Here is a 25635-nt window from a genome sequence, read left to right as displayed (position 1 = left end):
ATTTTTAACCAAATGTCTCTCAGAGGGGCGTGGGGAGGGGCTCCTTATTTTTCATCTAAAGTAACAGACAGAGAATCAGCATTTTGGAAACAGGGCTAAAACAGAAGGGATTATGGGATGCTGCAATGGGTGATCTGTTTGGTATTCCGAGCCAAACACTTCCGAGACATGTTTGTATATATCTGAGACCTATAATATATTGATAAAAAAAGTATAAAAAGGGGACCTTTAAGTATAACTTAGTTTTATTAAACTACGCTGGGCAAACACTGTTAAGGGAAAATTAGGGTCGTCTCTAATGATTTCTCCATCTCCATTGCCCTCTCTGGTGGATAAGGTGGACGGTGATGAAAATGATTGAACGGTTTTCCTCCTTGGCATCACACCATGTACTACATATTTGAGCTTTTGGCAGCGGGGAGAAGCTGATGTTTCTGATGTTGTTGCAAACCAATACGTCAAACACATGGTAATGCTGCTACTGCTGTTTATCTTGGCAGAGCAGCATGTTCTACATGAGGTCAACAGTTAACTCTAACATATATGATGAAATGAGATCATAGTTTGGATACGTGCATCAATGCATCAACACATGGAATCAGGCGTCAGCGTGCAAAGGCATGATGGTTTATGGAGAGGATTTTGATGTAATGCATTTTTATCCCAGCTAGCGGCGCTTCTCTGTGGATCGTAATATAGGTCATTCATCAGACCGAAATATAACTTTGGCACAAATAGTAAAGGTCCCCAGAAGATGATTCCTATTAAAAATACCAGCTGCATGGGTTACTTTGCTTTGGAACCAATACGAAAAATAAAGGTAAAGACAAGCCAATCCATCCCTTCCTCTCTCCTACTATTACATCTTCCTTTATCTCTTTCCTGTGCCATCATATTTCTATCTTTGGGCATCCTTGTGTGTGGGTAAAGGGATAGTCATTCATACTGATAACAGCGCTGCAGTCTGGATGGATGGCAGGAATAGTAGCTTCTGTGATACAGCTCTACTTAGCCATTACAGAACAACACGCCTCTTATCATGGTCTCTTCTTTGTCCTCCCTGTTTATCTGTCCTCTCTCCATTATCTTCAACAGCTTCACATGTTGTCTCTGCCTTTGAATGTGACAGGCAGCTCTTTATCAGACACAGCAAGGCCACTTATCACTATAAATGCCTTTCTGCTGGACCTGCCTCTGCTGCCCTTATGGGCTCTCACTTTCAGCCAGAGCTCATAAACACACACGTTATAACACAAGTGCCGGAAATATGAAATCATTTCATTTCATTTACATAGTAGGCTTAAAAGCACCTCGTTTAACAGTATTAAAGCTGATGGCAATCAGGCCGTGTACAATTACTTATCTAGGGAATTGAAACAAGTGGTAGGGACAGATTTGGAAAGAGAAAAAGTTGGACTGAATTACGTATGTGATTCAAATTGTTGTAATTATGTATAATTAGATGGCTCAGTGACATGAGGGGAACAACAGATACATGTTTGTGAGTGGTAACATGAGGGATTAACTTGTCACAGGATTTAAATGTAGAGGTTCAAACATGTGTATATGTTGCTCTCTTGTATTAAAGAGGTATTGGGTGCCTCTCTTCTAATGGGCCCCTAAATATGATCAGTGTGTTTTTACACAGCTGCCACAACTCAGTTAGCAGCTAGTTCACAAGAACAGACACTAAGAGGAGATATTTGACACCTACAGTATATATTAGATGTCCACTTACAGTAGTGTTGATGGCTCAATTAGTCAATCTAAGTAATCAACTCCTCAGTGTATGCTATGTTGTCAGAGAAAGTTGTTCTTCTTTTATCCATAATCAACATTTGACAGTGGTGTAGTCAGTGGTGATGAAGAAGTACAAACTACTTAAAAAACGAAGTCTCTGCCTCTAGGCTTTTGTACAGGTCTAGTTTCACAAACCAACCAACTCATGCAAAGCTTTAGTACCAGAACCAAGCTGCTACATGCAATAATCTCCAAGTCAAACTAGGACTCGACCCACAGTCCTTTACATTTCAGATTCCACAGCTTAGTGGCATGACTCTAGATCAGGTTGTGTTTGATTTGTCTCAAATACATTTGCAAGGAAAGTTCAACCGCTGCTGTCCCTGCTGATAAGTCAAGGACAGCGAGGACGCACCACGGCTGGCAACCTAAGCCGTCTGCGTCAGGCAGACAACTGAAAAGATATGTTTAACCAGAGCGGCAGCCGCCAAGACAGTGAGAGACATACTGAAGCTTCACATAGACATACCAGTGCAAGCCTTAACCCACATCTACAGTGGATCTTTATAGCAGCGACATGAATAACTCATGTGAAGTTTCTCATGCTTTAATGATCGAGGATCCCCAAACAACCTTCGAAAAGGTAAATATGAAATACCTAATGTTATATCAGGCAACAAAATACCTAATGTTGTATCAGGCAACTTCGTACAAAATATAAAACAAGAGAAATACCAACAATACATGATTCTTCCAGATGTTTCTTCAGCCCCCTCCTCTCTATGTTAAAATGCTATCTGTTGGCATTAGTTATCAGTCAGGAATACCAGGAATGTCACTGTGATCCAAGACATGATACAATAATAAGATATACTATAGGTGATGGAAACATGAACTGCAACCTGGAAAGGGTACAGTAAGAGTCCTTGGAATGATGCAGAGGGATCAATGGGCTTCTGGGAAACATGCGGTGTGTGTACAAGCAGTGTGTGTGTGAGTGTCTGACCCTGGGGCTTCCACGGACGGAGCACAGCAGCTTGGTGGTGTATCCCACCGTGGCACTGCGGTTACTGAGGGGGGTGGTGAACTTCGGGGCCTCACTGTAGTCACGCTCCAGGTACTCGGGAGGCGTGTAGGCAATAGCTGTGAACAAATGGACCAACAATACGATTGATTTGATTGTATTTAGGTATTTTGTATTATTTCCTTTTGTTTCATTTGTATTTATTTATTTCAAAATTGTATGACTCATTGGCACTAGCTTTATATGTATTGTTTATAACATTTTGCAGGTCAACCCTCTTGTTTCCGGGTTGGGCAGGGAGGGATGTTATAGACTTTATTATACTGTATGTCATCTGTGTCAACTGTATGACTGGCGACTATGCCCTAATATAAAAATTGCAAGTAGTTCAAAAAGAGAATGATTGGCATGGGATAGTTTGGACTCTGCAGCAGCTGCAGCCATGTGGCACGCAAGTAGTTTTAACCTCAAGAGGCTAACACTGGTGCTTTGGCTTTCGAATTTCTGCTGTTTTCTCGCTCTAATCGATTCCGCTTTCCCACGCTGTCAAAACTCCTTAAAATTCCCAATTCTTACATCGCTATTAACCCTTAGATGCATAAGTGGGTATTTTTTGACCCGGTGAGGTGGTTTTCTTGAAGTATCTTTGTAATAACATTTTTTTATCATTTCATATTCCAACTATTCCTCAAAAAACATGTTTTGGATATCATGCCATTCAAATTTTTTATTTAAATGTTATACGTTTTAAGAAATTGTAGTTTTTGTATTACTACCCCAAGCTTCCATAAGCAACAACAACATGCTGACTGCAGTGGGGTTTGAACCTGTGACCATCTAATCCCAACACCAAGGCTCTATCCACTGTGCCACACGCCTCCTTATTATAATTATCTTTCAAATCGTCGTTCCTCGAGCCAGTCTCTCAATACTGTTTTTTATGTCCATCTGTTTCTTTATCATACTTTTGAATGTGTTCATAGGGAAAATACCAAATGCCTACTTTGGAAGAAGGTAGGCATGCATTCATAAAGATGGGGGGAAGGGGGAATCATACAAAAGCAGGAATAACAGCACACATTTTCAGACCTAGCAAGCCTTCATGGTGTCGAACAATGTACGACACCATGAAGGCTTGATGTTTACATGAAAGTGACACAAGTAGTGGCTCAATTATCAAAAGTGAGAGAGCGAGGACACATACAGGAAAAGTAACATTTGCTCCGCCAGCTGTCTTAATGTTGTCAGAGCCTCTTAAAAGTTATTTCAGTTGTTGCTGGACACTAGCCAAGAGGCCTACCCACACGATTGAAGCAGTGCCAAGGTCATTTCCACTCCTCAAGTCTTCACTTTAAACACACACCCTCTCGACTCTCTCACACTCACTGCAGCTCCTTCAAGTCCCCACTTGTACTGCAGCCTTGTCACTAAATGATCCATCATGTCGACACGTTTCCCTAAGAAGAATTAAGGATTGAAGAAGAAGATCACCTGTCTTGTGGATTGTGGCAACCCCCTTTGTGACAACGCTCATCTCACTGATGCCCACTTGGTTCTCAGCGAACACTCTGAAGATGTACGAGTTGCCCATGATGAGGTCTGAGACGGTGGCAGTAAGCCTGTGGCAGTGCTCCAGCACCGAGAACCATTCCTGCAGGTCGAGACAAAACAGGCGTCCATTTTAACACAGCACGAAACAAACATGTAACTTTAATGCATCCTTATTGGATCGGTTATCATCATTAAGCTATCAATTAACCAATCATTAGCCTGACATCTTTAGATGGAATATTATTTCCCTTGATTTCAGATTTCTTTTTTTTTTGGTGCAAAAACAAAACGGCAGTGACTGGGGCACCACATTAATAAGAAAGGGAGAGAAGTGCCCTAAGACACATATACAAAATGATGGACTAATATAATTAATAATACAAATAATCTTTATAATAACATCTTGAAGTTACTGTCACTCAAGCAGTGTTTAATGATTAAGTCGGTCACCAGCAGTAGTGGGAAGATCAAAACAATTCTATAAAATGCATGGAATGCATGGAATAGCCCTATATTCAGTGAATGAAAGAATTTACAACATGTTACATCAACACTTAGGCCCTAGGTATCTATGGTGGGACTCCTGTTAAACTATTTGTGTCTAATATACATCTCATTTATTTCTGCAACCTGTGAAATGTATGTTCAGATCGGCCATACCCCGGTCTTCCTGTCAGACTTCTGGACGGTGTATCCCGTGATCTCTGTGTTGCCATTGTCCTGGGGGGGGGTCCATTCCAGTGCTGCGTTGAAGCCCCAGGCGTCCACCAGCTTCACACTGGTAGGATTGCCGGGCCGCTCTGAGGAGACACGAAAGTACTTAGAAAAGATTAAATAATAACCAGTGTGTTCCTTGAAGCACGAAAGGTGTTTGCTCCCCAGATCAAAATTAAACCATATGTTTGTACACTAATGCCTCTAACGTGGGGCCAGCCAGTTAAACAGTAGCAGCTTACAGCCGTGTTGAAGGACATCATTGTTAGAGGTGTGATGTGCTTAACATTTCTTGGAGCAAGTCACAGGTCTTCAACAAGCTAGCAGCATGAACTGCAGAGTAGATTCAACGGGGAGGTCTGAAATAATTCCACATTTACACCTGTCCAAAGCACTCACATGTGCCTCCATGTGTGTTTGAGTGTAAACATAAGCATGAGCGACTAACCCACAATCTGAAGGACGATGGTGGATCTGTCTTCAAAGCTGTCCACTTTGACTGACATCTCATAAACACCAGAGTCGTCCCTCTCTGCCGTGCGGATAAAAATGATGCTGTCCTTGTCACTGTTCCTGATGTTGACCCTCTTTGTGTCCAACGGCTTACCGTCTTTAAGCCAGGACACCACAGGTTTGGGCTTTCCCTGAGGAGTTTGAAAAAAAGAGAAGATGCAACGTAAAATCTGTGGAGTTTTCTGTGCATTTTTTTTGATGGTTTATAAAGGTGTTGTTTATACATGCTTGCTTACAAGAAAGGGGATGACCATGTTGATCTGCTCTCCAACCTTCCTGACACAGCAGGCTCTGAGAGCGCGTGGCATGCGGACCTTGGGACGTTCTGAAAAACAAGATATGTTTATCCACTGCATCGTCCATCATCAGTTTTGCCTAACTTTTGATATTGACATAATTAGGACAACTACATACATAAATCATCCACTTAACCACCTAAGCTAGCATTACCAGCAAGCAATGTACAACATGTGATATGTCCACTTCAATTTTGTGTCTTCAAAGTGAGGTCATGTAAAACAGGTCAACAAGACATAAATAGACCAGACACTACGAGGCGAAGCTGACAAGAGAACATGACTAAAAGAGCTCAAATTAACCTCATGAGTTCATACAGGTTAAAAACGCATATAACAATCAATTTGAATGGTTTTGATGGTACATTTTAGGGGAATTTCAATGATCAGTTTATCAATAAACAGTAAATGAATACTCAGCTTTTCGATATTCGTCAGTACATTTTAAAGCTAAAGTGCTCAACATTCTCTGGTTTAAGCTTGTATGCAAATAAATAGTAAATTAAACATCTTTCAACTCTGAAGGACAAGTTCTCACTAGTTATTAACATTTCGAGACTAAATGACAACACTTCATTCAAGAATCCACATCTGTGTGGTTATTTCCAATCCAAAATAAATGAATGTCCAAGTCTTATTGATGATTTTGAGTGCTAGCTGAAAAAATGGAGTGTGACAGGAAAAAGTACAGTATCTGGGCAGAGAGGGGCAAAAGAGGAAGACCCAGCATCCAGCAGCTCTTAAAATAGCTTAGGTGACAAGAAACTCAGATAAACTCCCACATGTGTTCCCCTGTGTCCTGCACAAAGAAGCAGCAGGAAGACGTCATCACTTTCAAACTGATTGGAGTGTCACATTTAAAAACACTTAAGTACAACAGATATGGTAACTGCTGGTTACCATAGCTATACTGTGGATACAATGAAATGGATGCAATGGCACCGTTGTTGGGACTGGAGTCATTTATATTTCCAGTATTCTGGATGGCAGGGTGCTAAGTATCAGGGACGTCGAGATGCTTGTTTCTGCTTAAGCAGCAAATGTCTGGAAAGCTCTATGGGCTTACTGGGTACATAAAACCAAGTGGCTGACCTCCATTAACTCGCTCACCCCGCTCTGGCTTCCGTTTCTCCTCATCCACAAAGAATGTCCTCATATGCCTATGCATCTTTCTAGGCTCCTTCTAACGAGGTTTCTTGCCTACTGTGTTTCATCTTCCTCGTCCCAACATTTGTCACCATATCATTGCTGCAGGGGCTGAGATCCGGCTCCTGGAACCCTCTGCTCCCAACAAGGATCAGGTCAGCCTCCAGATTTGGCTCAAACAGTAATCCCTGCTAATCAACACACTTCCCAGCAATGCCCGGAAGTGTTGCTGGAATTACAGCATCCAGCGGACAGCAAGGGCTCCTGCAAACAATCTGTAATCTGTCTTTGTCTCTGGATAAAGTGTCTTTGCGGGGGGCTTTCAGCACATGCAGGACAGCGTGTCTTTATAAGAGGCTTGTACATGGAGATGGGGGCCTGTTCAGGACAGTCTGTCTGTGACACACAGCTGAATTAACCCCCCCAACAAGCCACCCTGAATCCATTAATTAGGCTCATGTGTCGCTTCCCTCAGTTGACCAGCAGTTCAGATGCCATGACCGCATTTCTCCACTTAAGTTTCCTGTTTGTCCTCAGCAGTTTGAACCACAACCAGGAAATACCCTCAGGGACCAAGCTGCCCTTCTGAAAGTGGATAACTAGAGCGTGTGAGATCAGGTCCGCTGCACGTCAATGTTACTATGTCTGTTAGCGCTGATGGAAATATATGGCTCCAGTAACAAAACTAACTTCAGCTTTAACGAGGAAAGACGAGGCTGACGGGGGTCACTTCATTTATCTTTTGGAAGGTTTTACCCTCAATGACAGAAAGTAAAGGAGAGATGACTTTACGGGAGACTCCATGTGGGTTTTGAAGCCATTAGCTGCGCTTTTTAACATAGACCTGTATAGAGAGATTGGCAAATATCTCTCATCTCATTACAGTGACTTTGAAGTGAATTTTTAATAGGGCATAATGAGGACTTAAGGATCTTTTTTTTATTGCAAGACATAAAAGAGACCACGCGACAGCTAGAGCTACCGCTATAAATGTTGGTGAAAAAGTGACAGTGGGGTCACACTGACAGGGATGACGTAAAAGAAAAATATGGCTGCCAGATGGCTCATTAGCCAAATGTGTTCCTTCCCTGACTCAGTCTTCCATTAAATCATCTTGAAGACAGATGCAGCAGAACCATTTTAGAGCAGACAGTTAACCACCGGCATGTTTAAGGCTTTATGCAAGAGTGCAACATATCCTGACTATAGAAGATGAAATGCTTTTTCTCCTGGCCTGGATCAAGTTATTTTCTTTGGTCAAGTTTGATTGTGTGTACCTAATATGTACATAAATGTTCTGCATTTAAACATTAACCTGTCAATTAATGCTAATGCTGTCATGCAAAATATAACTGATGGTTCTGCTATCCAACATGCAGTGCTAAAACAATGTTTACATTTATACTGGTGAATAAATATGTATATATAAATGTTTATTGGTATTTCCTCATATTGCTCTTGCTATTTGATTCAATTTGTTCCATGTTTAGTTATTCTATCTTATCTTATTCTTATGAAACACAAGTGCTATTTATATAAACTTTACCATTATCTATGATCCTTGTTGGCATGTTGCTACTGATTTTCTTTAAAGGAAAATGTGTCGAAACTTTGAGTACTTGACCTTCTTATTTGTGGTGTCAAACATATGACTGAAGATGCGTGTTAAGTGCAAACATGATGTACAGCTAATGATAGGGCTTGTCTGCACCTGTGGGATTTATGTGCATACATCTGTGCAGTCCATCTTAGGCCCTGGCAGTTAATACCACTTCTACCTCGTCGCCTGCCACATGAGCACTTTGCGGATGGGTCATAAGTTACAAACGCCAGGGAGCTTGTGATAAAGAGGTAACCGGACAGACATCTAAAAAATGGTGTTTACATCGGTGAATGGGAAAATGTGAAAAATTATTGGAAAGGGAGATTCAGTAAGGAATTTCAGAGCCAATTTAGTAGCGTGATCAAAAACGTTTTTGGACATTTTGAGTGCTTTTGACACAGGTACACCTATGTTGAGCCCCACACATAGAATATAGGTCACAGTTGGGGCTGTTTGGAATACTCTTTTAAGTAGACACTTATAAGTGGTCTGCTGTGCAGTTGTGAAACATTGGTTGCTACTTACCACCAATCTCATGGATGGGCACTGGCTGAGCGAGTGTCCCAGGTTCACTGCGGCCGGCGGGGTTGACAGCAACCACGCGCACATGCAGCAGGTCACCCGTTGTCAGGTTATGGATGCAGAGGCTGTTAGCGACGGTCAACTCCTTCTGAGCTACAACCCAGTCTGTTGCTGCAGGGAAACACAGTTATTGTTTAAGTTTGTTTTCAGTTCAGTTTGATCGTTGAAGTATACATGCCAACATATTCTTTTACTTTTACCTACAATCTCAAACTGTAAAACATCCTTTAATGGGGCATGTTAATTGGTTTATCGCCTGGTGACACAAGTTTACAAACAACCTGCCCATAAGAAGTACACTTTGGCATCCGTGAGGAAATCTCAGAAGGCATGCTGTCATCTGAGCAAACGAGCGCTTCTAAAAGCGGTGTGAGGAGATACTGTGACAGCCGGTGAAATGCTGCCTGCCGTATACGGTCTGGACACGGCTATGAGTCTATCTGCCCTCTGACACTCTGGGGACAGGTGCAGCCTCACAGACATACACACAGATACTAAGACTTACTTCCATCCTTGCAGTACTCAATGGTGTACCCGTCCAGGCCAGAGTCTCCGATGGTCTGTGGCTCCTTCCATTTAATGGTGAGGTTGGTTTCATTCACATCTTCCACAGATACGTTAAGAGGAGCACTGGTGGGGACTGAAAGAGGTTTGAAACAGTGGAGAATAATTATAGATTGAAGTGGATGGTGGAATGAGCTCCCCATTGACATCAGGACAGCAGAAAGCTTACACACCTTCCGGCGCAGACTGAAAACTCATCTCTTTAGACTCCACTTCGAGCGATAGAATTATTAACTAAGCACATACTAATAAAGGACTGGCTTATCTAAAGCCAGTTGAGTAGCACTTGAAATGTTTTAGCTCTATGAAACCTGATGTACTTATTATTGTAAGTCGCTTTGGATAAAAGCAATGTAATGTAATAAAAGTGGACAGTAAGATTAAACGGATAACATTAAAAAAAATGCTCACACACGCTTCCTTCTACAGCATGATTATGCATAGGGCTGCAACTTCTGATCATTTATATTATCAATAATCTGCAGATTATTGTCTCGATTAAGAGATTCATCATTTAGGGCAATTTTCCATTAATAATTTCCTAAAACACAAGGTCTTCAAATGTATTGTTTTGCCAACAAACCTAAGAAGTAATCAGTTGATCGTTTGCGTAATTGCTGAAACCAATTAATTTTGTGACCTTTTTGCAAAAAAAAAAAAGAAGAACTTTGTAGTTGTGTAAATGTTGGTGTTACCTGCACTAGACGGGGCCTTTGGCAGCTCCACAACTACAGCGACTTCAGCTGGAGCAGCTAACATCAGATGAGCAGAATTTTGTTTTAGAGACAAAGACAAGAAATAAAGATACATATCCAGAGCATATTTCCCATATAGTAAGAATTCAACCTGCAAATGCAGACTTTGACAGAACAATAAATCAGGAAATGAAAAGTTTTGTTAATAATCCACTGGGCATCACAGATGTGCAAAGCATGAGGGATAGCACAGATCTCAATAAAGCAGTGTATTTTGTGGTTGAGTAGTAGTGTTATTGACTCTTTGGTGGTTTATGTTTACCATCTGTGGTAGCATCTGCAGCAGGAGAATCTGCAGCAAGAGAATCTGCAGCAAGAGAATCTGCAGCGGTAGCGTCTGCAGCAGGAACATCTGCAGCAGGAGCATCAGCAGCAATGGCACCTTCTTCAGTAGCTAGCGTTAAAATGCCATTAAAAAGCCAATCAGTGCCTTACATTATGACATTACTCATGAAGGAAACCAATCAGTCTCACGTCAATCTGAAAAAATCAAGATACACTCCACTGACACAAGCAGTAGGACAAAGCAGTGAGGCTGAAGCTATTCAATGACAAGAACAGAAGGTTTTATGTACCAAAAACAGAAAATCATCACATCCACGTCTAGTAGAGACTAGAGAAACCTTGCAGGTTGCGTAGTTTAAAAGGACACACATTTCAAATAGGAACACTTACACGTGACAAAGTTGACGGACAGAAATACCAGGTTAACATAACGATCGTAAATAAGAAACATACACACCATGTGAAGTGCTCAGTGGGACACCATCACACACATCATGCACTATAGCTTGTGTGTGTGGACCACCTGTGGTGTATGTTTACCCTCAGTAGGAATCGTCGAGTCAGCTCCTTCCTCAGTGGCTATGGCATCAGCTAAAGTTAGGGGTTACATGTTAAGGTTAGCAAGCAACCAGCAATACCAGTCACTCGACAACATCCACCACTGATGTATGTCTAATGCAATTTGTGCTGTTACTTGTTCCTTGAAATGAATGGCCAGAAAAGGGTCATTAATAACACAAGTTTATTAGATGTTATGTTGGTCGGTAAGAGATCCGGGAGGACAATTCACTAATGTCGTCATTGGTATTTTTCTCTCTTCAATGTTTTGGGAAAGTGTTTAATTCCAGTTTTCTACAGGTTAAATATTGTCCTCCTTTGCAAAGCATCAATCACTGATAACCAGCATTAAGAGACAGCCATCTGTATGCCTACTTAGGGATGTAAGACATTTGAGAATATTCAAGATGCCCCTTGAATGATGGCTACATTTCAACAAGTACCAGTCTAGGGTTAAGAGTGATTAGAGCTGCAGCACCCCCCTGTCTCTAGAGTTGTGACTAGTCTCACCGTCTCACCACATTGCTGCGTGGGCAGTGAGTTACAGTCTGGAGATGATCATCAGGAGTCAAAGGACTAGAGATTTGTTATGAGGAAAGTAGTCACCATGGGTTTGCACAATGCATTCATCCAGATTAACAGTTCCACTAAAATGGCTAAAGAAGTTCATTAAAAAAGAAAATCCAGTGATTGACCATTGGGATGGCTGTTTACCAGTGTTGGGCAAGTTACTTTGTAACGCGTTAGTCCCAACACTTTACTTTATTTTCAAACTACTCTTATATTTGCTGAATATCTCACAGAGAGGTTCATAAGCCTACTATACAAGAAAAATAAAGTTAAATGTGAAACTCTGAAAGCCCAATATTTACGTTAATTAATTTCTCTTTACGTTTGTCTTGTTACAGTAATACCTTTCTGTTTGTCCCTTTCCCTTGCTCGGTTGTTTTTATACTGAACTGTATTATATTATCTGACTTTGTATTCGTTAACACAAACAAGTATTAGCTTTATCATCTGTGCTCGTAAACTTTAAATTGCAAACAAGTAATTCAGTAACTAGTAGATACATAATATTACCCACAGTCGATTAACGCTTGTATGCTGTGAGCTCGCGTTTCATATCTTATATTAGTCAAATTAAAGTTAGTTTAGCACCAAGCATCCTATGTCAGGTGGGATTTCCGCAGTTAGCATAGTGTTTATGGTCCCAGCAGGGTACCTGGAGCGCCTCCTTCAGCAGCGGGGGTCTCTGCTGCGGGGGCTGCTGCCTCTCCCTTGGCTGCCGGAGCAGCTTCAGCCGGGGCAGCGTCCACAGGTGGAGCCTCTGCGGGGGCCGGGGCAGGCTCCGGGGCGGGCTCAGGTGCCTTTTCGGCCGCCTTCTTAGCCGGGGACTTCTTCATGGGTGCAGGTTTGCTTGGCATCGTGCTGATGGATAGTCCTCTGTATTAAAGGGACTAGGGGGATCTTCACTAATATATATAGCGTCAGGGTTGGGGGGCTTGTAGACAACTCCACCCATCCTCTGACTTGTATACCCCCTCCCTACTTGAGTCGAATTCTCATCTCTGTTAGGGATTCCATGGCCTACGCAGTCAGGACAAACCCTGGCTTGTTTAAAAAAAATCAACGCGTTTCGAGTTTATTCAGAATAAAATGTAGGCTACATTTAACTACTGTCAAATAACATTTTGCTATAATAAAAATGACCATATGCTCATTGTTTCACTATACAATGTTCATACAGCCCAATTAAATGATCACACACAGGATTATAGCGTCCCCTGGTGGATAACATGGTGGATAAACACAGCGAAGACTGGTAGTGATGTGAAGAATGGCATGAATTTATTGTGTCCATTGCTCAATGTTAGACATATGGGATTTTGATGTGTTTATAGAGACATGCCAAACAACCACAGTTAGGCCCCCTCTTTAGCCAAGTGCTCCTTCCCCCTAAAGGAAGACAATAAAACAACAGGATTCTCGTGTTCTGCATACAGGGGCCATGCCTTCTCTTAGATCTACATGTACACGTTTCAGTGATTGTTGTCGCAGATGCACTGACTATTTACAGTGTTTACAATGTGATGTCATGTATAAAAGAAGGAGAAACATTTACAAATATTTGCATAAGAAAAACAAATCTGCTCTTAAAAATAATGTGGAAAGAGAAAGCAATCCAGTTAATAAAAATCCCTCCCAGGATAGGGTAAGTGTAGGTAGGTCCAATGAAACAATACTTTGGGATCACAACAGGGATACATGCTCAACATTACCTCCCCAGGGTTATATCTGTTCTTACACTGCTTCTAATTCTCAGGCAACTCCACAAAGATGTCACCCATTTAAAATGGTGTCAAATCGCACAAAAGCAGTCCAGTCATGATACACATTGTCAGCTATTGCAGACAACACAGATATCATCTTAACAAACAGCTTTCATTGTTACTACCAGCCAAAGGTCAACATCGATAACCCACTTTCCATCAAAATGTCGGCATCAAGGTGACGACATTAAAGTGACATCAGAGTAGATGAGAGGAAGTGGTGATGTTTCCTCTAAATCGAGGCCTCTGTGTGGTAGATTAAAGCTGCTCCGAAGCAGCTTGAGGCCAAATAGTGTTTCAGGCACAGATAGACTAGGCATCATGTCTCAACTTTCCACCAGCACCCTGTTTGGAGGAGTAGAGGAACATCTGGACATAATATGGCAGTCTGAGGTACTTCAGAGTGAAAGGGGCAGAGGGAATATCTATAATACATACAGTTTCCTCCTCTTAAACATTTTCTTATGCTTTCTTCCTTTATCACAAGAACAGTCAAGATGTGAGCAATAAATACTCTCTGTAATCTAGTACTCTAACATATATTATGTGCAAACAAACAAAGGAAAGCAACAGGAGGAAGCAACTTAAAAATGAGTTTCAACCTTTCTTTCACCCAGCCCTTACTCTTACAATAACGCTTCAAACAATGCATACAAAGGAAGGTCTTAAAAATGTTATAAAAGTATAAAGAGGAAACCGAATGAGGACATTTCTTTTAGATTCCTTTCAGCTGATGGCAGTTTTTTTTAATGATGTTCTCCATTTCCCCTTGGTGATGAATGAACAAAAACAGTGTCTCAATGAGTGTAACACCGATAACGCAGGTGATAGTTGCTGTATACAGATGATAGTGGAAGATGAGTCAGTATAAAATCCTACAAAATCAAGATTTTCAAAGCTGTATCCTCATCTGTCACAAGAGAAGTTTTGTTTCAAAACCAATCTCTAAATACAGAGTATACGCAAACGTAGCCAGAAATGGTAGGCCGTACACTAGATAAACGAGCAGTTCTGTGAGTTAAAAATACAGTTTGTTGAGTAGGGCCACGGTAGAAAACCATTGGCTACTGATGTTTTTTCCTTTACAGACTGACCCTAAAACCAATTCATCATTTATATTAATTATTCACTCATGCATGTTACTCTTACAGCTTCACGGTTTTGAATGAATGACAGAATGGCTGAACTGAAACGAATATGTGTTAAATTATACCAAGCACCTTTGTTACGTCAGAAAGCACACCAGGAAAGCACTGAGGCAGGAGTAGAGGCTGCCACCTAGAGGATTTACTACTGAACGGCATGATTCCTGTTTAACACACGGTCACTGACACAGCCTCCTAAAATCCAATTACCACAAGTAGAAAATAAAGTGCATTTTTGGCTGTGGTCGAGTGATGATCCTACTTTTGGAAGAAATCAGAGTTACTTATGAGGTGAGTTTCTTTGTAAAGACTTCAAAGAAAACCAGTAACAGTAAGCACCAATAGTTTGTGGTGAAAGTTGTGGCAAAATAGCAATAAAATAAAAGAATGGGTCCTGATTAATGGGATTATAGGTCATATTTTGCATCATACTATTCCGGTTACCATGCACTTGCAGAGTCAACAACATCCCATCGGGAACAAATTGAGGGCAGAGGAAAGACAAGTCGATGTCTTTCCCTCTCATGATCATCACAGCTTCCTATAAAAGCAGTTGAATTGTCTTTCTGATAGCAGGGCAGAGCAAACCCTTCGTCCATAATCTCTCTCTCTATAGATCCTTTACATTTATGGTTGAAGCTGCTCACTGAGCAAACTATTAAGTTACTTATTGAGTCTTTAAAGTCTCATCGGGATCGCACCCGATGTGTCGTAATAACGTCCATAGTTCTTTAGATTGACAAACAGACGCTTGTTATCCTCAGAGTGTCGTCTGCAGACTGGGATCCAGACAGCCTTCCCGCTCTGGAGACTCGATGTAGTTTGCAGACTCCTGGAGCTTCAGCAGCATGGCCATCTGGATAGCAGGAGGAAACAGATTCATTAATAGTTTTGTTTTTACAGAGATTTAGCTTGGCATAGAAGAACTATTTCTTTGAATGCATCCGAGTCATTATGCCAAATAAGAAACCATTAAAAACATTCTTTTATTTTGAGGGAACTGTTTGGCTTGTTATTTTTTACGGAAAATAGTGAACAGCCCATCATAATTGTCTGGGACAGATTAAACTGGTTTTATTGTCCAAACAAAAAAAACAATATGAATTCAAACTGATAGAATTCACAAAAAGTGATGAATCCTCACATTTTGGGGGATGATAACAGCACATTTTTGCTTGAGAAATGGCTAACACATTCAGCGGGATATTTATTAAGCATTTTTTTTGTATTTATTTATAGAAGGATAATAAGTGGCAAATAACTATCTGGGTCAGTTCATTTAGAATCTTTTACATTTTTAAATTTAGCAGGGCATTATACTGCCAATGCAAATGAGCTAAGCCGTAGTTGATCTGCTTTTCATTAAGCGCTGCTCAGTTCAGTCTGTCGTCACACATTTTTCCTAAATAGTTTGCTGTTTATAGACTCGTTGACTGACATCTGACATCAGACACCTCATACCTATGCTTCCTCTGCTCTAACTAGTCCCCCCTCTCAACAGAAACCTAATATATTACCAGTGGGTCTGACTCCAGGGTGCTGGGTGGAGGTGTATCTTTGGGGGCCTTCTTCTCCTCACTGGCAGGACCGATGCTGGGGGGAGGTAGGTGAAAGAGCTTGGACTGGTCTTGCTGTGCATTGGGCCAAGGGAGAGTCCCCCTCACCCACTCCACTGGATCCTCCCATACTGCCTTATGCCCGTGCACCTGAGACAGAAATACATCGTAAGACAACATGTAGAGAGGCACAGGAAGGAACAGCTGGTTGTTAGCACTAATGTTACACTTTGGAGGAGACAGTTTCTGTATGTGTGCTCACCTTGATGCCATCTTTGGATCCCTCCTGCAGGTACGGTATGATGGAGTGGTTCCACAGGTCAATGAACCACTGCCTGAACTCTGACACTGACACTGGGCATGACAGGAAGAAACAGGGACCTGGGGGAGGCAGCATTTCATGGTCAGTGATTTCATGTTAAATGTGTTCTTTTTTAGGTTGTTATCTGAGATTAGGGCTCTCTCAAATAAAGGTATAACAAAGCAGGGTGTTGCATTATTAAACTTGATAAAAAGTATAATGCTGGCACATTCTTAAAACCACAATGCTGAGATGTGTTACCAAATAATTATTTTTGTCAAAAGTACGAATTTCTCAATTTTGTCGGTAGTTTAAAAAAATATTTTGGGAAATACACAACACCAAAATATATCACATAGGTTTTTTTGGCCATTGATGATGCATTTTTTTTTAATCAAATGCAGAAATATGACATATGATACCTTTAACCGACCCTGTGTCCACTGTTTCTCACCTATGAGGAAGTCTGAAGTGCTGTGTTTCTCCAGGAAGGTGTGGAGGTGGTACCAGAGCTGAGGGATCCAGTCCAGTACGCGGAGGAGAGCCTGGTGGCATGCGGAGTCCTGCTCCTTCTCCTGGTACGCTTCCACAGCTTTACGGTGCAGGTATCTCACCAGGAAGCCGTTAGCAGGTTCCACATTGTTGGAGAAAATGACCATCCTGTGGTCATATGCAAGAAAGTTAATGTTTTACTTCATATGGTAGCTTCATTTTGTATTTGAAAGTGTATCAAAGTAAGGTTAAAAAATGTTCTGCCTTTGTGCTCACCTGAAGCTGAGGTGCAGACTGTGGTTAGAGGTCATCTTGGCAGGCTGATTGGTTGTCCCAATGATGTAAGGACTGAAACATCAACAAAGGAAATGATGTAGTTTCATTACATTTTATTTCAACCTCTTTAAAAAACATTCTGTAACTGTCTGATCTTACTCACCATTTGTGATACTTGCAGGTGAGTGCCCCGTTGACAAGCTCAGTGAGGCTAGCTGGATCACTGATGTCATCTATAATAACAACCAGCGGCAGTTCTCCTACAGTCTCTCTGTCTATCTGATTGGCAAGCTCTGACAGATACAACTGCAACTCCTGTGAGAGCAACGACAATACATTTACATTTCCTGTGAGTACAAATCCACATTTTGTTTAGAAAAAAAGACAGCAAGATAACATCAAACAATCCTGAGTAAGGTGCTACCTTCTGTGACTGACGATGCATGTTGAAGGTGACGGCAGCGCTGCTCCCGAGGAGGCAGGTCTCGTGGTCGGCCTCAGACAGGTCTGTGCGGCTGCGCTGCAGGAGGTAGTGGGCCAGGCGCTGAGCCAGGTAGGTCTTCCCTGTCCCGCTGGGCCCCGACAGAACCAGACGCCTGTGCTTCAGCAGCAAGCTGATGTAGTGCGACATCATCGGTTTAGGAATCATAGTCTCGAAAACCAGTGAGTCAACACATTTCTCTCTGAGACCTAGAGAGGGGCAGACACAAGGGACAAGAAAGGAGAAACAGTTGGATTTCAAATTGTAAAAAAACATGTATTTTCATATTTTAGCCCTTTTATTTAAAGATTATGTGCACTTTCATATTAAAACCATAATGTCTGTTTTTGAATTGCCTACATCTAGACAGACTTGTTTGTATCACTATTTTTTAAATAGGCTTTCCCCCCCATTGTATCACTGTTTAGTCACAATGGTTAGCAGGATCTGTTTATAAAACTTAACTTATTGTTGCACTCATAGGAACTCTTACAATCAACAGAGTATGTTTTGACCACAATGTCCATTTTTGATTATTGTTTGTCCGAACATTCTTAACCATGCATGCTTTCAACTACATTTATAGGAAATAAAGACCCAATAGGCCAAAAGAAGAAATGTGTTCAAAAAACTGCTCTCTCTCTCACACTATCAAAACTGACTTTTCGACACCAGTCGCTGCTTACAATGTAGGAGATCAATTCAAAGTAAAACACAATTTAGGGCAGAAAGGGTTTCCACTATCAGTCGGAGACAATCACTTACCTTTCAAAGAGACAAGAATTTGAGCTGAACCATTGCTGAGACAACGATAAGGTGAGGCCTGAGGTTTGTCCCCTCCCATCAACCTCTGCACTCCCTGGGTCAGCTGGTACATGTGCAGCGAATCACAGGACAGACCCAGGCTAGAAGTGGGGTCCACTTGAGTTAGGTAGTCCTGGCAACAAAAAACAAACAAAGAAAATAAGTAAGGAATGATTTCTTAAATCACAGCAACTGCTAGAACCATTCATGTTGAAACAGTGAGAGGACAAGCATTCACTTACCTTGAAGGTCTTAACTATAAGGGAGTCGAGACAGGACCAGTCAGTCCTCGCATTGACCGGCACTGAGCCCAGGTAGAAGTTCTGCTGCTGCTTACTGTCCTGCAGAGGCAGAGAGAGGGAAAGAGTGAAGCCTCCATGCTGTTCGATATAAAGCTGCGGTTAATATTGTATATAATGTAAGAAAAAAATTGAGTTTACCTCTGTTTGATCTCTTATGCAAACAAGCACTCGTGCACACACCTCATCCCGCAGTGAGGACACGCTTAATGTGTCGACTGGAGAAACATCTGAAAGAGTGAGGTGAAAAAGTGATGACAGGAGTATAAAAATACAACTTTTTAAAAGTTGTGCGTTGGGTTGAAGTAGGTTGTAATTTGTGTCTGTTACCTGGATCTTTACAATCATTCAGACTGAGGCTGAAGGACTTGGTGAGGGACATGCTCATCGGCTGCCTCAGCGAGGGCCCCAGGAGAGAGGCCAGGCCTGAAGGTTGCGAGGTGGAGGAAGTGGGACCAGAGCCAGTCTTTAAATGATCATTCTCCGCCTTTAGGTTTTCCACCGTTGACTAGGACGTCAGAAGGCCAAAACGTGAATTTCAAGTCGTATAAACACAAAATTAAACTATCATTTATATGGAAAACATTTAATATAACATGCACATAGAGCCTTTACAAACCTGCATGTTGTTCATGGCTTCCCGGAGCTGCTCCAGTTGATGGGCAGAGCTCAAGGCCTCCAGTCGGATGTCTGTCAGTTCTCTCTCTTTCCCCCAGAGTTCTGAGCGTAGATCTGACACCGCCGCTTCCTCATTGTCTCCTTCGTCTGTAGTCTCCATGATCCTGAAGGGGACACAATGCATTCATCAGGGTCAGACGCACATGAAGCTGAACTGTCTAACTCAGTATTGAGCTATGAGTAACGTTTGTGTACTTACACACACGAGGTGGAAGAGATTGAGGTTTTGAGTGACAAGTGCTCAATTTCCTCTTGTTCTCCCCCCTCATGGAGCATCTTTGGAGAGTTCGGAGCTGAGGAGTCGGGAGTGGCGATTTCCTCAATGTCTGAGTATGTTTTGGCGCCTTTCTTAATGCTGAAGGCCTTGTTGAAGGAGCTCCTCAGCTACACACGTGGAGATAAGCAGGGACAACATTTGACTAATATTCAGTTAATTAGTGCAACTTACTAAGAGGTACAAAAATATATAGATGTTTGTTAATCACACATGGTAAACATTAAAGCAATGTTGTCATCTTGGGAAACACTTATTTACTTTCTTACTCTGAAGGAGATGAGTGCATTGCATTTATTAAATATGTAGCTGAAGCAAAAGGCAATTAGCTTAGCTTAGCATACTTCCAGGAAGCAGGAGGAAACAGCTAGCCTACACAAAGAAAATGTCCAGCAGAATCACATCTACATTTTTTCATTTTGACTTCTGATTAAACAAATGTGTGGTCAGGTGATTCTGTTACCTTTTGACTTAGCCAAGCTAGCTGTTTCCCCCTGCTTGTAGTCTTTATGCTAAGCTAAGCTAACTGACTTCATATTTAAAGGACAGACAAGACAGTGGTATATCAACTATTTGGAAGTAAACAAATAAATGTAAATGAAAATATGAATTTAACTTAATAGTTCTGCAGTCAGGTTATACTAGGTGTATGTTTTTGCCGATTTAGCACCCAGCTTTGGGGTCAGTAGGGTTATGGTTGTAAAAAATATGAATAAAAGACTAAATACACAATAAATCATGGTGTAAACAAAGACATACATATATTGACGATGGCAATTAAAACATTTAAGGATTAAACCGAAGCTCTTTTTGTGGTCACGTCTGCTGATTGCCACTTTAACTGAATTACAGCCGCCCATTCATATTCATATTCACACAACACACAGCCAATCAGTTGTTTAGGCAGTCAATGAGCAGAGATGGAGGGCTATGGAGGATTGTGTTTCAATTGTAGATGGTCCATAATGCTTTACGAGAGGAAATAGGTTTTATAGCGACACAATGACTGCACTCACCTCAAGGACCTACAACAGAAAATAACATGACACAGAGGAGAAGCTGGTCACACTTACTATTATGTCATTATCACTACGGAGAATGAACTGTGAGAGGCTGTGAGAGTAAACCACTGCCTTATTTGCAGCGTGCGTTCTTACCCAGCTCTTTTTCTTCTTCTTTTTTGCTTCTTGATCCTTGAAGCTGCCCACGCTCGACATACTGGTCAGGCTGTTGAGACTGGAGAGGCTCTCACATGAGTTTTGACGTTGAATCCGCATTTCTGGTAAGCAAGAAAACGTAACATTAAAAGAGCCAAATGTGCAGAGACCATGGACTGTAATATATAAGACAGAGACAAAGTCAGGTGTCCATAAAGACAGAAGAAAAGAGAAAGATCAATTGTTTCGTCTTCAAACCTGTCATATTATCTGCTGTGTTTAAGGCTCCATGGATGACAGCCTGAGCTTCATCGTTCCTGTCTTTCAGAGCCTCGATGGTCTCCCTCAGATCCAACAGCTCTGAGTCCTACACAAACAAATGTAATCAATGTCAGTGATTGTGACTTTGAGAAGGAGGATGCATCTGTTTGCAAAAGACAGCTTTACCACTTTTCTTTTGAATAAAGCAGAATAGATTTTTGCTTTTCATTTTGAGTAGTTTTTTCTCTTCACTGCACTGTATTTTAAATAGACCTGAGGATGTACTTATTATCCTTAAGAAATTACTCCAGTAATCTAAATAGCTCTTTTACATAGGTTTGAAATGTTATTGCAGTCTGGCAATGGCAATGTAGCATTTCCCCACACAATGTATTTGTATAATAACAGGTGTGATACACATTCATTTTGTTTTTGATTTAAACATATGAATGGATTATTTTAAGAAGAAAACTGATCCTATATTTTGAGTAGGATTCATGTTTTTGGATGTTTCTGTTATCAGGGTTCATACACTTTTTCACCAAGGATTTTCCATGACTTCTCCATGACCTTAACCTAATTTTCCATCACCAAAAAAAGTACTCTCTCAGCGGTACCACTGAAAATGGTTTATTTTAACATGGAACAGGAAAATGAGGTCTGCATAGGAAACATGTTGTGCCTATCTAAAACAAATCAAATAGTAGGCTTACTAGCTTCTACACGCTAAAGCAACTGAAATCTCTCACCAGCAAAATACCTCGACAGTTAAATGCCATTTTACGTTTCATTACTATACCATACAGTATTTATTATCGTTATAGTATTACTATTTCGGCGATTAGATAAAATATAAATTATATTTGATGCAACTTTGATTACATTTCCATGACTTTCCCAAAACTTTGGAAAAAATATTGTCTTCAATAACTTTTCCAGGTCCTGGAATTTGCATTTTTAATTTCCATGACTTTTCCAGGTTTTTAATGACTGTAAGAACCCTGTGTTATGCACTAAAACTCAAACCCACAGTATGAGCTCATACACCTGGTCGGCTAGATCCCTGTCACAATGTGAACAGTTCAAAAGGACAAAGAGCACAGAACAACAGAGCCTCTCTGTGCTGCTAATGTGTGCTATAGTCGATCCCACTCCACCCTAAATAGATGCGCCCGGCCCATCTCCTCAAGGTTAAAGAGCCTGTGCTCCAGGCTGAGCTGCTCAGGTCAGTGCACAGCTGGCACAAACAACAAAGACTTGTTCTGGAATGGTCTAGACTGGTCTTTCAGTGGGAGCAGCAAGGCATGAAGCCCTGAGAGAGACTCTTCACATTTATGCACACACTAAACACTGCCTCGGGCGCTAATCAATTTATTCATTGCAAAACAGATACAAAGGCTGAAGAGTGCAGGAATGTGATGTTTGGTGTGAGTCCATGTGCTAGCTGTTTGCCCTTTTCATTAAGCCTAAAGGGAAGGTTGTTTTTCATTGATCCTCTGACCACCTCTCACACTAAGTCAGCCTCTAACCCACATTCAGCTCCTCTCCGCGGGCTGTGATCAAAGTCATCTCGCGCCATGTTAGCCCCACGCTGCCTGCTCTTAGCTGAGTGCTCATGAGACGGGCACAGGGGTGGAATGCAGCTGGAATTCAGGTTTATGTCTAAAAGTGTGGATGACGTTACCTTCTGTTCCTGGGTTATTGACAGACTCTGCAGCCGGGTTGTCATCGTATGCAAACTTTGCTCAAAGGCGGCCACAAGATTTGCCTGTTTGGGAAACAGGAAAGGCAGAAATTATAATTTGATGTTTTCACCAAATGTTTAATGAAGTAGTTTTCTATAATAGGTATTGTTTTTCATTTAAATTACACATTTTTGAAAGCATCATTTACATTAATAAATGGATAAAGTATAGGAAGACTAAAATAGAAATGGACAGATTCAATAGATTTCCTCTGCCCTTTATCTCACTTAGTATATGAGGTGCTGAATGACTAAATTAAACACAAAGACTGAACAGGATGTCTCCCGTGGAACATTTTCCTCCTCCCTAATCTCTCTCTGACACACACACACACACACACACACACACACACACACACACACACACACACACACACACACACACACACACACATAGACTTGATTGATGTGTGCTGCATGAAGCAGTGCATAATGGCTGCGCTGTATTGCTGCACTTGGACCAATGAAAATGCTGACAGAGTGGTCGTAAAGAAACAACCTTGTCAAGTGGAGTGTGTGTGTGTGTGTGTGTGTGTGTGTGTGTGTGTGTGTGTGTGTGTGTGTGTGTGTGTGTGTGTGTGTGTGTGTGTGTGTGTGTGTGTGATGATATAAGTGGGTTCTGAAGGAGGTTAGCATTATCCAGGCCCCCATTGATTAAAAAAAGGTTTCCAAAATAAATATAATTTCCTCAACATATTAAGTTACACTTTTACATCTTTTAGATGAAAACTAGGGACCAATACAAAGGGAAACAAAGTTCTTCGGGTGATGAATGCATGTGAAAACTGCCATTGTTTAATAAAGTTGACCAACATTACGTACGTTTGCTGACAGCTGTGTGGTCAGGTTAGACACTTTCTCCTGCGACGATTCCAGCTCCCTCCTCAGTTTACGGATTTGCTGTGAGGAAAAAACGGGCAAGTTAAATTATCAAGAAAATAAAGGTTACTGACGCTTACTGTGGCTGACATTACTCAAGTGACATGAGTGGATGTTGTTTATGAGATTAAGGACAGACTTGTTCTCCAACAGACAACAGAGATGAGAGTGATGGATGAGGAGGAGAGAGAAGAAGAAGAAAGAGCTGGAGAGAACACACTTACCTCTCCCTGAATCCTTTCCTCAGCCTTCGAAAGCAGTGGGAATAAAAATATGTTAGATTAGACAAAAGGAGAGGAGAAGAGAAGAGAGGAGAGAAGAAGAGGACGTCTTTGTCACCCTTTAAAGTGTGAAACGAGAGGAAATCATCACTGTACACAAGCATCCACATATACAAACGCATAAATACACCTCAAACATATCACATACTGAGGGTTAGCTACCTGATTCTGCATGCTGCCCACACTCACCGAGGAGTAGCATGATGAGGCGTTTGATGCCAGTGAGAGTACAGACCCATGAACTAAAAAAGATACAATTAAGAAAAAAACAATTAACCAGTTGGAAACGGAGTGTCACAATAATATTGAACATAAAGAGACTTCAAATTAATTTAGTGGGCTCACCCTCGTCTGACTCCTTGTCTCTGAAGGATCCGGAGCGAACCATTCCCATGCTGCGGGGGCGTTCAGCGAGCGACATGGTGCTGCCGAGTGGAGAGGCTCCATACAGCTCCAGAGAGGCATCGTGTGTGGGGATGCTGTTGGAGCGGGTCATCCTCGGAGGTTCGCTAACAGGGCTGGGTACTAGTGAGAGAGCAGAGGGGCAAAGGGAAGACAGTCAGCAATGTTAATCATGTAATAGATTACTAGTGTAATGCTATTTTAGTTGGTAAATGTATCAGAGCATATGATTAGACTCACCCATACTGGTCTTGGAGGTGCGGGGTAGGGAGGTGGGTGAGGACAGAAGTGGAAGAGTGAGCGAGTCGGTCATACCCAGAATAGTATGAGAGTGTCTCCTCTCTCCTTTCTCCTTCCCTTCCTCCTCAACGCTGAGAGTGCACAGATAAAGAGGAAAGTCAGTGTCCCTCCTAGTCAATAAATACACTTCATTTAAGATCTCTCGTCTTGTACTGGAATTTGGCACATCATGTTAAAAGCTTAGATCCATGTATGAATACGTAGGAGTTAAAGTTATTGTTCATATATCTATTTATTACATTTTATATACTGCCTTCATATGCTTGAGCCAGTAACAGTATGTATACATTTGTGGAAAGACAATGTCTTTCCACAGAGATACCATTTTGAAAGGTTTGAAGATTCTTTTTTTAAAGTGATAGGAATGATGAGGATTAACACAATCTGTCATTAACTGAGGATCCATTGTTTCTCTTTCTGTGTGCAATTAGGAAACTGTGCCAAAATTGCTTCAAACTATCAGTTCATGACAGTGCGGTGTGTATAAGAGTTTGTGTGTGTGTCCTCTTACCTTAAACTTTTCTTTGGCAGTGTGTTTCTGTCTCTTTGAGAACTGTGGAGATTAAACAATGACATTATTTAGCGACTGCTGCAGGGAGTTATTAAACTCTCAAAAACAGGCAGCAGGCACAAAGACGCTCCGC

General features: G+C 41.4%; 2 protein-coding genes across 9 annotated transcripts in view; both read right to left on the bottom strand.

The window, feature by feature from the left end:
- Positions 1-12787, bottom strand: part of mybpha (myosin binding protein Ha) — a 17647-nt gene extending 4860 nt beyond the window's left edge. For 3 of the 4 annotated variants that reach the window (XR_797911.1, XM_010766679.1, XM_010766680.1), the window contains exons 1-10: positions 12554-12787; positions 10751-10882; positions 10429-10485; positions 9675-9809; positions 9113-9280; positions 5779-5867; positions 5478-5673; positions 4976-5115; positions 4256-4415; positions 2747-2883 (exon numbers count right to left, since the gene is read on the bottom strand). Coding sequence is in view for 2 of the 4 variants with exons in the window: in XM_010766679.1 (XP_010764981.1) it covers positions 2747-2883; positions 4256-4415; positions 4976-5115; positions 5478-5673; positions 5779-5867; positions 9113-9280; positions 9675-9809; positions 10429-10485; positions 10751-10882; positions 12554-12755 (1416 nt within the window). In the remaining 2 variants the exon portion in view is untranslated. The remainder of the gene's footprint in view (positions 1-2746; positions 2884-4255; positions 4416-4975; positions 5116-5477; positions 5674-5778; positions 5868-9112; positions 9281-9674; positions 9810-10428; positions 10486-10750; positions 10883-12553) is intronic. The other variant, XR_797912.1, reaches the window with a different exon arrangement.
- A 367-nt stretch (positions 12788-13154) lies between these two features.
- nav1a (neuron navigator 1a) overlaps positions 13155-25635 on the bottom strand; it is a 35066-nt gene continuing 22585 nt past the window's right edge. Inside the window, exons 6-27 of one of the 5 annotated variants that reach the window (XM_010766673.1) lie at positions 25503-25544; positions 24932-25062; positions 24635-24814; positions 24452-24531; positions 24233-24256; positions 23952-24029; positions 23070-23153; positions 21383-21491; positions 21125-21246; positions 19893-20077; positions 19635-19797; positions 19346-19523; positions 19157-19245; positions 18959-19057; positions 18678-18849; positions 17856-18121; positions 17595-17746; positions 17432-17503; positions 17118-17323; positions 16625-16743; positions 16324-16512; positions 13155-15662 (exon numbers count right to left, since the gene is read on the bottom strand). In XM_010766673.1, the coding sequence (XP_010764975.1) occupies positions 15567-15662; positions 16324-16512; positions 16625-16743; positions 17118-17323; positions 17432-17503; positions 17595-17746; positions 17856-18121; positions 18678-18849; positions 18959-19057; positions 19157-19245; positions 19346-19523; positions 19635-19797; positions 19893-20077; positions 21125-21246; positions 21383-21491; positions 23070-23153; positions 23952-24029; positions 24233-24256; positions 24452-24531; positions 24635-24814; positions 24932-25062; positions 25503-25544 (2836 nt within the window). In that variant the 3' untranslated portion in view covers positions 13155-15566. The remainder of the gene's footprint in view (positions 15663-16323; positions 16513-16624; positions 16744-17117; positions 17324-17431; positions 17504-17594; positions 17747-17855; positions 18122-18677; positions 18850-18958; positions 19058-19156; positions 19246-19345; positions 19524-19634; positions 19798-19892; positions 20078-21124; positions 21247-21382; positions 21492-23069; positions 23154-23951; positions 24030-24232; positions 24257-24451; positions 24532-24634; positions 24815-24931; positions 25063-25502; positions 25545-25635) is intronic. The other 4 variants (XM_010766674.1, XM_010766676.1, XM_010766675.1 and 1 more) reach the window with 4 other exon arrangements.

This window comes from Notothenia coriiceps, unplaced genomic scaffold (assembly GCF_000735185.1).
Source record: "Notothenia coriiceps isolate Sejong01 unplaced genomic scaffold, NC01 NC01_scaffold00003521, whole genome shotgun sequence".
In the NCBI taxonomy this organism is placed as follows: domain Eukaryota; kingdom Metazoa; phylum Chordata; class Actinopteri; order Perciformes; family Nototheniidae; genus Notothenia; species Notothenia coriiceps.
Note: the sequence above shows the minus strand (reverse complement) of the source record. Positions and strands in the feature narration are given on the sequence as shown.